General features: G+C 31.4%; 1 protein-coding gene and 1 non-coding gene across 2 annotated transcripts; both read right to left on the bottom strand.

Annotated features, from left to right (window-relative positions):
- Positions 1–1,661: 1,661 nt before the first annotated feature.
- On the bottom strand, positions 1,662–1,742 carry TRNAL-AAG (transfer RNA leucine (anticodon AAG)). Its single transcript has one exon. It is a non-coding gene; the product is annotated as a tRNA-Leu (tRNA).
- A 787-nt stretch (positions 1,743–2,529) lies between these two features.
- LOC7486341 (probable WRKY transcription factor 51) lies at positions 2,530–5,235 on the bottom strand. Its single transcript, XM_024601099.2, has 3 exons — positions 4,956–5,235; positions 4,635–4,781; positions 2,530–2,914 (listed from the first exon to the last, which is right to left on the bottom strand). Exons 1-3 carry the CDS (start codon positions 5,216–5,218, stop codon positions 2,704–2,706), a joined length of 621 nt encoding a protein of 206 aa, XP_024456867.1. The 5' UTR covers positions 5,219–5,235; the 3' UTR covers positions 2,530–2,703.
- Positions 5,236–12,518: the final 7,283 nt, after the last annotated feature.

Genomic DNA, 12,518 nt, shown 5'->3' on the forward strand with positions numbered 1-12,518 from the left:
CAATCCCGGTTAACTTGTCAAACCTTAGTCATAAGATTATATATAAAAAAAATTGAAACAAATTATAAAACTCGATTCTCAATCAACCCAACGTTGAAGGATAAGTTTAAAAAAGATCAATTAAAAAGAGAACACAAAAAAACCCACCTAAGTTAACCCAAGTTAACCGACCAAACTCATGAGCCGAATCATAAAGTCGAGATAATTTCATAAAAAGCAAACCAAAATAAATTATGAAGCTTAATTCTTGATTAACCTACTATTGAAAGATAAAATTTAAAATAAAAATAAAATAAAGGATAAAAAAACTTGAGGTAATCGAGTTAACTAATGACTTGAGTCATAAGATCGTGATAACTCCATAAAAAAATTAAAAAATTATAAAGTACAATTTCCGATCAACCTAGTGTTAAATGATTAAATAAAAAAATCAATTAAAAAAAATAAAAACAACTTAAATCAACTCGATTTAACTTGTCAAACCAAAATCATAATAACTCTATAGAAAGAAAATTTTTAAAAAATATGAAATAAAATTCTCAATCAACCAAACATTTAAAAATGAAATTAAAAAAAAAATAAAAAAAAATAAAAAAAATCTGAGCTAACTTGACTAATCTACAAAACTTGTGACGTGGATAATGAGACCGTAATAATCTTATATATATAAAAAAATAACGAAGCCAAATTCTTAATCAACTCAATGTTGAAAGATACAACTGAGAGAAAAATATTCAATTAAAAAAAAAGAACAAAAAAAATAACCAAAGTCAATTCGAGTTAACTTATTAAACTTGAATTATAAAACTAAAGTAACTCCATAAAAAATAAATTAAAATATATTATAAAATTCAATACATTAAAAAAAAAAATCTTGAGAATCAAATTGTAAATGACAAAAGGATTTCACAGCTAATTACTACAATGAAATAACAAGCACTTTTAATATACGTTAATAGTTCACAATTCATGAAAATCATCATTTTTAAAACACTAAGAGATTGTTCGAAGTAGAAGCATCTACTTAAATAAACTTGGAAAACATAGTACTTCCTCAATTTTTTTTTTTAATTTTAAACTCTTTTTTCCATTTTTTTTAAAAAATTTATCTTCTATTTTTTTTCTTTTCATCATTTAATATTTTATTAATTTAAAATTAATTATCATTATTTATTTTAATTTTTTTTATGAAATTATGACAGTCTTAAACAAATATCTTGATATTTAATTGATGCTCAATTTTTACAAATATTTATTTTTATTATCGTATCATAAAAAGTTTTAAAAACAAATTTTTAAACTTAATGTAGTCTATAATATGGGCCGTAAATTTTGTGAGTTAAGCCGTAAAACTTGAGTTGAATCAATATATCATCATTTCAATATTTAATAAAAAAAATCATTTTGAAATTATTTTAAAATCAAATCATTTTAACTTCATCTTTGAAATATTTAAAAAAAGAATAGAATGCAAAGGATTTGGAGGATGAGGGAGAGATATCTAATTTTGATTTTATAATGAAAAAAGCTGAATGAAGTTATTGATTTTATATGCTTTTAACTTTAAAATCATGCATCAATATTATTTATGCAAGCAAGCAAGGAAGCAAGCAGGGACCATCGGCCAGTTTGGGATTAAAGAAAGAAGCAAAATAGATGCGTGTTGAGAGTGGGATTTGAACCCACGCCCTTTCGGACCAGAACCTTAATCTGGCGCCTTAGACCAACTCGGCCATCTCAACCTGTCGATTTTTGTTCACTTACATATATATTTCATAATCACAAGAGGATTATACGAAAATAGTTTTTGGACAATGATAGCCTTTTTCTTAGCGAACTTTCTCCTCTTACCAACGAACAGTGTCTAGTTCCAGCAAGTGAATCTATGAATAAGATTGGGTCATTCAGGGAGCTTATGTTTCCATGTATTCGGTTCTGAAATGTTTTTCATGTTTACTATACAAATGAGAAATATGTGAGCATAATTAAGGATTTTGATTGACTCTCTCCTCGGTCCATGTCAATTGCAGCTCCTTCACTGGCAATTTCAATCTTTAATTGTGTAAAAACATCTTAAGTTAACGCTTTTATGCGATCCTTTTTGTGTTGTAAAATAATCATTTTTATTATATAAGCGTAAAATAACCAATTAATACTCTCATTTGATCTGTTTAATAGATTTTTTTCATCACTCGAAACAAAAATTCCACAGTAAAAGAAACTTGAAAACATAATTTTTCAGCTTCTTGATAAAAATAAATACTACCTCGTATATGCTTAGACGCACAAATAGTTTATTCCTGGTGACCGAGAAGATATCCCATTCACGATTTGAAGACAAGAATACACAGAAGAAAAAAAAGAAAACAAGCAAACACACACATGTATAGGCCCAGAATTCAGCTAGCCCGAACTACCATCTATCAATACGTTCAGTTTTGCTCTGGCTTATATGTTTTTGGATGTTTTAACCAAGCCCACGAACTGGAAAGTCCGGTGTTTATTCTTGGAAATACTCACACAAATCACTATCACTAATTACTTTTGATACATTAAGTAACTTTTCAATCTCAGTTATCAAAAAAAGAGAAGGAGTTACATGGTAATTTCTCCAGCATAATACACAGCATGCATGCTGATCCTCAATATCTAAACGAGGATGTGAAGTGAATTGAAGTACTAAAAGGCTGTGGATATTCTTAACTAGGAAGAGGAAGAAGAGTGAGGAGAAGAATCCTGGAAGGTCCAAGCATTAGGGACCGCGAGAGGAATCTGGTTATTATAATACACCATGCAAGGGCTTTCATGGTTGTGCACTCCATCGTATGTAGTTATCACATAAGCCGAGTCTTCTCCGTCCCTCTCTACTCTCTTCTTTACATCGCATCCGCCACTAGAACATTTGTAGTAATTCCTGAACAATTACAATATTCAACTCAGTCAATAGTATTTGCAACATTTTTATTTATTTTTCTTAATCATATAATAGCATGTTATTTACGATTTAGAATATGACGAGTACTCTTTATAGTCTCTAATCATTCATTTAATTACAATTTTCAAATTGATAAAACCAAATACTATATGAATATAATGATTAATCAATTATACGTTGTATAGTTCATCACAATCAAATATATCCTTGGTGATTAAAGAGTTTCTTGGAGTGGTGTGGTTTAGGCGCAGTTGTCACTTGTCAGAATTGATTGCAAGTAGCATCACAAGGTTAACTCCAATAGAATGAACTGAAAATCTTATAAAAATGATAGTTCAAAGATAAAATTAGCTTAATCTTAGATATAAAATTATATTAGAGAAATATATCTCTTTGAATGTATCATGATCATCAACCTTAATTCATAAAATAAACGAGGAAGTTGATTTCTAAACTTAAATTTTACGTGACGCAAAAGGTTAAAGCATCAAATGAATCTAAAACATGAACCTTAAGCAATATATACGAAGTCGGATAACATTCGCTCTTCAAGCAAGCACTAGTAGTATTGTTAAGTGAAAAGCATTGATTAACCCTAATTCTTGACTTCAACACTTAACATACACTTAAGTCTATATATATAAATTTAAAAATTGATCGAATTAAAAGACAAAAAATAATAATAATGTGTGTGTTTAGCACATAAACAGAGTTCTGTTCTATAATGGTGAATTATATGATGATTCTCCAAGTTGCCCAGCAAGCTCCTGGACCCCATGCATGCATATACACACAGAGATACATGGACACATTTAGAGGCATCACATCCCTTCACCATTCTCAGCACAGTGGCTGCAAAAGATGTCTGATTTAACTGGTTGGACATATCTATACATATGGCTGTCGCCGAATCAATGGAAAAGTCAACACAACACACACTCGGCCGATATATAGTGGAGTCACTGGAGTGGACGTAGCATATGATAGCCATATATTGCATTTTTTACTGTCTTCTAGCTAGGTGGGTATACGTGTGGTAGATGACGTAATCGGTGGTAGTAAGTGCCTTTCAGCCTCCTTCAGTGCTGCAAGCAAATGTCTTTTAGCTAGCTTAGATGTGAGTGCATTTATAAAACCATGGGCGGCTTTGTATTTTGGTTGATGTGATTAATATTGATGCCCTTGCTCTTCAACTACCTTTAGCCACCATCGCTCTCTCTACTGTGAGTGTATGGGCATGCAGTGGCCTGAGCCAGCCCAGGTGCCAATTGCAAAGGCTACAACTAGTATTGTTTTATAAAGGCTATCCATATAAAATTATAAAAAAAGGGTTCTGTATAAGCTAACTAGAGAGAAGTTATGCCTAATATATCTAAAACCATCAATCAGAACTTGAAAGAAATGGGTCCTTGAGCAATAAATATTTCTTATCTAACATAATAGTTCTGCATAACAATTGTGGGATAGTCCAGAGATATTAAGTAAAGAAATGCCTTATCAAAGCCATATATATAGACCTATGTACATGAGATCAAAGGGTGTGTAAAGATGGATAATGCATGTATCAATCAGCACAATCATTCTGCCATTTAATCAAATTCATTGTCAGATGATTACTGTCAGGTCCGTTTATCCACAGGCAATAGATTAATTAACTTCTGAAATAAATCGACGAATAATCGTGCTTTAACAGACTTACCTTGGGTGTGGGCTGTTCTTGACTGACTTCTTTCCATACTTCCTCCATTTAAATCCATCATCCATCACCTCCAGCTCTGATTTTGTTCTAAACGCAACTCTATGCCCCCCTTCTATCTTATTTTTCTTCACTCCATTCTTGCATTTTCTATAAAAATATACAAATTAAAGATTAATGAGCAGACAAGATTATCATTTTGATCTCCAAGAAACAGAAAAAAGTTAATCTTGAATACTTTATTTTTCTTTTTTTTTAAGAAAATAACAAATTAAAGAACTAGTAGCAGTAGAATAATCTAAAGTGGGCATCATGATCACTTGCATGCTATTATTTCTCGATGTTGCACCACTATATCCGCTTGATGAACCACTTGGAACTTGCTCCGATGATGCCATACTTTGTGAGGATGAATTATCTTCACCAAATCCATCATCAAGCATGAGGTAATCTGACACCTGAAACTCAGTCGCCGGCGGGTCGAAACCTTCATTGAAATAAGAGAAATCATGGTTAGGGTTAATCTCAGGGAAGTTCATTGCGTACAAGAGGGGGGGTTGACAAGTAGTACTGAGAGGGAGGGACATAAATAAATTATGCCTGGGGCATGCTTCCAATATATTTATAATAAAGTAAAAAACCTAATCCAAAAGTATGGTCATCTTTCATTCTTTTGAGCTGCTGTCCTTCGTAGGCACCTTCCTGGCGAGATACAATGAAGGTGCCTAACTGGTGCCACGTGTCAACATTTGGTTAGACATGTTGAAGTCAGCATGATGACGTCATTGTAATGTCTTGGGATTTGGGACCGCTTGGCAGTGTCCTATGTGGGTTGTAATAATTCGTGTCGTTGCTTTTGAGAAGGCCATGGAGGGTAATTGGTCGGGAGGAGGTCTTGTGTGTTGCCACTCACAGCGGAGTTACTCATGTTGCCATATTATTTAGTCTTCGTTTGGCACGCATCTCAGGGATTTCATCTATCAATTACAGGGACCCTCTCCTACATTGCGAGGAATATTGCACAAATGAGTATTTATTTATTTATTTATTGTTACACTCGTACAATTGGTCATAAAGAGTAATAGCAGCTACACCTACGTGTTGATACGAGAAACTATATTTTAAAACTTCATCTAAATCGATTTTTAGTTTAAATTAAAAAAAGATATTAATCTAATTAAATTAAATTTAAGTTGATTTAACTAGATCAACTTAAAAAAAAATTAAAAATTAAAAATAATATAAAAAAATATCCATATTGAGTATTATAGCTATGTAAAAAGTTGTTCTTACAACTAAGGGTGTGTTCTCAACTTTTTGGTTCAAACCTAAGGCACAAACTTCACATGAATTTTTAACTTTTTGACTGGATTAGATGATGAATTTAATTTCACAAAATAAAAATTAACTCGAAATACTTCACACTGTAAAATTAAAAAAAACTTCTGACTAGCTAGCCACATGCACTTCATAATGTTTGATTTTTAATTTTTTTTTTTGTTACTGAGCTTTAGTTCATTACTAGAAATTTAGCAAATACCAATAAATTTTTCCCATCAGTATATTGCAGTGATTTTACCAACCAAAATTTTCTATCGCTAACTCCATTGGTAAACACCGACGGAAATATATCGTCGATATATACAAAGAGAATCGTAGTCAGACTAGAAAGAGTAAAAAAAGCCAAATAGTGCAATGATGTGTAAGTTTTTACAAACACAGTTACCAATAGAATTACACCATTGTACAATTCATCTGTGAATATATTGATCCATCAATATATATCGACGACATTACAGAAAATATTATAATGGGATTAAAAAAGGCAAATCGTACAGTAACATGATATTGATACCGATAGAATTGCCGACGGAGTCACCATTAAAATAATTTCGTCGGTAAATCCATCAGTCATATTTAATATATAAGCTAGCGCTCAACTCTCCTTTTCCTATCCCCCATTTCTACTTTTTCCTTGTAAATTTTTTCTCTGCAACAAAATAGTCAACCCCCCCAATCTCAACACAACTCAACCTCCCATAACTTTTCCAGTCATGACAACACTCGGTTTGTCAGCATCCGTGTTCTGATTGAAAATTTATTGAGGATTCTCCACCTTAAGCAAGCAAATCTATATATATATATATATATATATATATATATATATATATATATAATTTGAACACAATTTTAAAATACTATTTTTTTTAAATATTTTTGTAGTATATGTATTTTGTTTGGGTGTTTACTTGTTTTATTATTTTTTTTCAAACAAACTTTGTGTATGGATTTATGATTTGTACATGTTATGATTTGTTTTAGATTTTATAAAATTGTATTTGTTTGTAAATTGTTAAAACTTATATTGAATTATTGACTTGATGTTTTGTGATGAAATAAATAATGACTTGTTTAACGGTTTCGTTTTATATTTTGTCAATTTCATTTTCAAGTTGTAATTTCCATAATTGTGTACAAATTTGCATCTACGTAGATAATTGACAATGAATTAAGAGAAGTATTAAAATATGTTGAATAATCGTGAGCTAAACCAATATTTTTGCAAATTTATTTAGTTAACATAGTTAATTAATAAATGTTATCATCATTATTTTATATAGGTTCGATAGAAGTGATGGATGATCGTTCATGGATGTATCAAGATTTATCCCAAGGATTGCGGAGGATGAATTATTGTAATGTGGTTAGGGTTTTATTAATTACGCAATATCTAATCCAAAAAATATCAATGGAGGCAGTATTAGATTTCCAAGCAAGAGATGTAAAAATAAAAAGTTTCTCAATTCAGATGTTATAACAATGTATTTTCTACAAAAAGGTTTCATGGAGCAATACTTGTGTTGGTATGCACACGAAGAACCATATATTTCTCATGAGACCATGGTAGAAATGATAGTTGGGTCAACTTCTAGTGCTAGTGACGTGCATGGAGTTGTAGATGATAATAATAATCCTTATAGGACTATAGTTATGGAAGCAATTAGAATAAATCAGAGTCATGTCAATCAATGTCTCATCGTAGATAAAGAACCTAATACAAATATGGCTAGATTTTTTGATCTTTTGAAAGATTCAGACAAACCATTGTAAGATGGTTGCACAAATCACAGTAAATTATCGGTCGTTGCACAGGTGTTCACCATCAAGTCAGATCATGAGTTGAGTGAGGTCAGTTATGACAGAATTGTTGAATGGACGAAAAACATTTTACCTAAAGGAAATAGGCTGAAAGAAAATTTCTATGCTGGTAAATTGTTATTAATAAAATATTTATCTCTTATAATATCACAAACTAATAAATTATTGAATACCTCATAGGCAACATCGTCAATATTTACTGTCTCAAAACTCACAACTGATTGAATCTCAAATCTTTCAATTACAAGATGAATAGTTTTCCATGTGATTCAAAACACATGTAAGTACTGTTTAATTATCATTATCTATAGAGATATTTAATTTCATTACACATTTCTCGTTAACTGTTCATGGTTGTACTTTATGTACCAAGTTTATAAATTAGAAGGGAATGCAAGTATTACATTGTCTTTACTAAGTCTGGGTCCTAAAACAAAGGTGAAGTGCTATAATGAGTATTTCATCAATGAACACATGTTTCATATTGAAGAATATGAGCAAGGTAGAAAGACATATAATAATGAGGTTTGTGTTAAGAGATCGACTTTTAATGAGTTTAAAGTTGACTATTATGAGAAATTAAAAGAGGTAATTGAATTGTAATATCATAACGAGCAGAATAAAATATTTTTATTCAAATGTTATTGGTATGACACCATTAGAGTAGACCCCCATCATGGTTTAGCCAAAATTAATTCAAAAGCTAAACTCTGCAATGTTGACAATGTCTTTGTTTTCGCTAAACAATGCCAGCAAATTTATTACACACACACCCTTTTCTTTAAAAAAGATTATTCAAGAGTTGATTGATTATCTATATTGAAAACCAAACCCATGAGTTGTGTTAAGGTTGTTCAAGAAGAGAACGATGAATCAAACATGAGAGATGATGTCTTTCAAGTCAGTGAGTTAGTTGATCCATATCGAGTTCCTCTATCGATTGACTTAGAAGAAAATTCAAATTTTCACGTCACTGAGAATATTTTTGTTGATGTTGACGGTGTTGAATGTTGTTCTGAGCTCCAGCGGACAAACACAAGTCGATGGAGATGATGATAACAATAAAATCAACGTAGAAGATTACAATGGAGCTGATGACGAGTCAATTGAAGAAGAAGAAGACAATCCTGACTAATTTACAAAACACAAAAGTGTAATGCCATAAACTATGATGTAATATTTATTAATAAAATTCTGTAAAAGAAGTATTTATTTTATTATTATTATGTGAACTCATGTTATTGTGTTGTGCGTGCAACTATTAATTTAAGTATTTGCAGGATGGATAGATATGAAATACAAATACAACCTAGCGTCAGACATTGTTTCACACTAATGAAAATACTGATGATTTATTCATTACAAACGAATATATCGATGGTATGATTCCATCGGTATATTCCAGAGGCAAAGGGCGTTGTTCCCCTTCACATGTCAGTGATGACAATTAAAGTTTTCATATTGCCAATAAAATCACCGACATAATTCGAATTCCAACACGCTGACACTTAATGCTTTTACTAACCGAGTAACACGTTTTCATAGGTTTACCAACGAAATCAACGACGGAGTGCAAACTCCAATGCGCGGGTAATTAATGCATTTATGACTGTTGACTATTTACTATTTTACTAACATAATAACAGGCAAAATTAAAAAATAATAATTCTAAAAGGGTTTTTAAAATTTTTAGTGTGATGTTGTGGAGCACTAGCGGATGGTGCGCGACACTATTCTAACTTCTTGGAATGTAACGTGTATTAGTTGTTCAGTTGCGGTACTGGGCAAAGGTTCAAATAGTAGTTTCTGGAAGGTTAGGGCGTTGTGGATATAATCAGTTTGTTTAGGCCACCCAAATAGACATACATTTTGGACAGGGTTATGACGAGTCCTAAAATCTAAGATGCTTAAAAATAAGGCTGATGTGTTGAATAATTGGCTGTTAGTTCAAGCAATTTGATCAATTCTCTATAGTCAAGGTATATTGTAACTTGATATGAAAAGCTCAGAGGGTTGATAATTGATGGTATCTGCAAAAGGTGACCTTTGATAGATGTGGGGACTCTCTGATGGTAAAGTCAATAATTTTATAGAAAGAGAAAGTAAAATAATATTTTAGAGATAGATACTCTAAAATTATTTATGCAATAGAAAATAAAGAGATTGAGAACCTTTGACTTGAAGGATTCATGATGTATTTATAGTATATGAATCTTATCCTTTTGTGGAGAGGAAAGGTTGAAGTGTAATTTTACCTTTGTGATATTTTAAGTTGTATTCTACTTAATATGTATTAGACCAGTATAAAATATTGAGGGACTCGCATGAGGTCTCAGAAAAATCCCAAGCGAGTGTTTGGGCTCGGGCCAATTATAGGTGATAAATGGGTTCAGACATGCTTCATGTACCCAAACATGTTAGGCTCAGGGCGCACTCCCGAGCCCGAGCATGCGGGGGGTGTTAGGGTGCTTGCTTTTCACCAAGGGTGTTGAGCATTTCATGCCCACGCTAGGTGTGACATCACACCTAGCATGAGTTTGGGCTTCTTGGCCAAATCCATTCCCTCTAGGGAGTTAGGCTTGGGCTATCACGCCCGAGCCTACTCTTCATAGGCCCTTTGTTGTACTTTGGGCTCAAGGTATCAAGGCGGAGCCCAAATGATGTTTTTGTTGGGTCTATTTTGAAAGATTTTTTTGAATTTATTTTATTTAGATCCATCTTATTGTATGATATTTTAAGTCCATTTTGTCTAAAAAGACTAGTTTTTTTTTTGTTTGATAATCTTGTATCATTATGTATGAACCTTTTTCTTTGGGTGAAAAGCTTTCATTTTACTTGCGTTCAGGTCACTTGTAAAATGTCGTTCACACTCTAATGTGTTTGGTATTGTGGTAGCTTTTGTGGTTGTGGTTTGAAAAAAATTGTTTTATGAAAAGTACTTTTGGTTGAGGTTGGTTTGATATTTATATATGTTTGGTTAAAACTGTGGTTGAAATTGAGGCTGAATAAAAAGTAGTTTAATATGTTTGGTTAAACATGCTTTTCAAAGTGATGTTATAAAATAACTAAAAAAGATATATATTAATATTGATGGTTTTTAATTTAAATATTGTAGATTTAACTACCACTATTGCATCATTAAATAAATAATACTTTATATCAAATATTTTCTACAAATGTTATGTCATCATGCGATCTCCTTCTAATTTATATAGTGTTATTGAATAATATTAAATACTAGTTTTTCGAGTAAAACACAATAAAAAAATGGATTTTTTTTACCAGGTCGGATGCGGTCCAATAAACAGTGAAGACACTGTTCACGTGAACAATGAAGACACTGTTCACGTGAACAATGCCACGTGAATTAATTCGCTTGGCACTGTTCATTTCCTGCCGCGTCTGTACAGAGTGAATTAATTCACTCTGCACAGACGCGGCAGGAAAGGAGAAGCAGATTGATGTTGCTTTCGGCTAACCTGCGTTTGAAATTTAAATTGTGATGGATCCCACACACAATAAATAATATTTGTCATTTTACCAAACACATAAGTAACTACATAAACAAACACCTCCAAAGAGAGGATTCATGGTTGTTTCCCATATAATCATTAGACTAATAAGTAGAGAAGATAAAAAAAAGGAGAAAAATAATAATTAAATTACTTACTTTTCAATTGTTGACAACGATATATTAACTGGATTAAATGTTCATATCATTCCCTATTTTTTGAAATGAAAACAAAAGTCTCTTCTCATCTAAGATGTTAGCATGTTTAAAAGTGACGTTACAAGTTTTTTTTTTTAGTATTTAACTATATAGTTTTCACATGCTTTACTGTGGGCCAAATCAGTCTTTTCTGAGTGTAAAAAAAAGAATAGACACTGCTAACGTATTCTGAGTGTAAAGTATTTAACTATATAGTTTTCACATGATTTTTTTTTATTTTTTAAAAATTATTTTTGACATCAGCACATCAAAACGATCCAAAATATACAAACCATATTAAATTTTAACAAAAAAAAATTAATTTTTTTAAAAATATAATTTACACCACGTTTCCAAACATGTCAAGCTAGACTTAAATTATCCACCACTTTTTGTTTCGAAGTTGGAGTGCTGATGTGAGAAACTGCAAGGAAATGTGTCTTCGATCAAAACTATCACCTGTTTTCTTTTGACAAAAAAATAAAAAAATCTTTGATCGTGACTAAATTAATTTCAACCATTGATAATTTGTCTTCATATTATATCAGAGCTGGAAACAAAGAAGAAGTTGCATATGACAGCAATGGCCAACTAAGAATTTTTCTCATCATTTGACCTTTCATTTACTACGACTCACTATTAGTGAATGTATGGTCTTTCATTTGGTAAAAGCCTTGGTAGGGCTATTTCCCATTTATAATAATATTAATATTTATTTATTTTTTTAAGTGTTTTTTCATTTAAAAATATATCAGCATAATATTTTTAAGATTAACACAGCAAAAAAAATTTAAAAACAAAAAAAAAATTTAATTAAAAAAATTTAATTTTCATGAAATACCATGTTGCATTGAATAGCGAAAGCTCTGAAATACTAAAGAGAAGAGATTGATATAGACTAGATAGAATTGACTTGCTTGACACTCAATTAAAATTAAAGGAGAAGGAAGACAGAAGGAAGGTCATCACTGCATTTATATGTGTGAGGTTGCAATCAAAGACGGTCCTCCTATAGATGA

The sequence above is a fragment of the Populus trichocarpa genome, chromosome 5, assembly GCF_000002775.5.
Source record: "Populus trichocarpa isolate Nisqually-1 chromosome 5, P.trichocarpa_v4.1, whole genome shotgun sequence".
In the NCBI taxonomy this organism is placed as follows: domain Eukaryota; kingdom Viridiplantae; phylum Streptophyta; class Magnoliopsida; order Malpighiales; family Salicaceae; genus Populus; species Populus trichocarpa.

Coding starts and splice junctions, on each gene's coding strand:
- LOC7486341 (XM_024601099.2), bottom strand. CDS start 5,218: ATGTCCCTCCCTCTCAGTACTACTTGTCAACCCCCCCTCTTGTACGCA. Junction 4,782..4,955: donor ACATCGAGAAATAATAGCAT/GCAAGTGATCAT, acceptor ATATTTTTATAG/AAAATGCAAGAATGGAGTGA. Junction 2,915..4,634: donor AAGAACAGCCCACACCCAAG/GTAAGTCTGTTA, acceptor GTAATTGTTCAG/GAATTACTACAAATGTTCTA.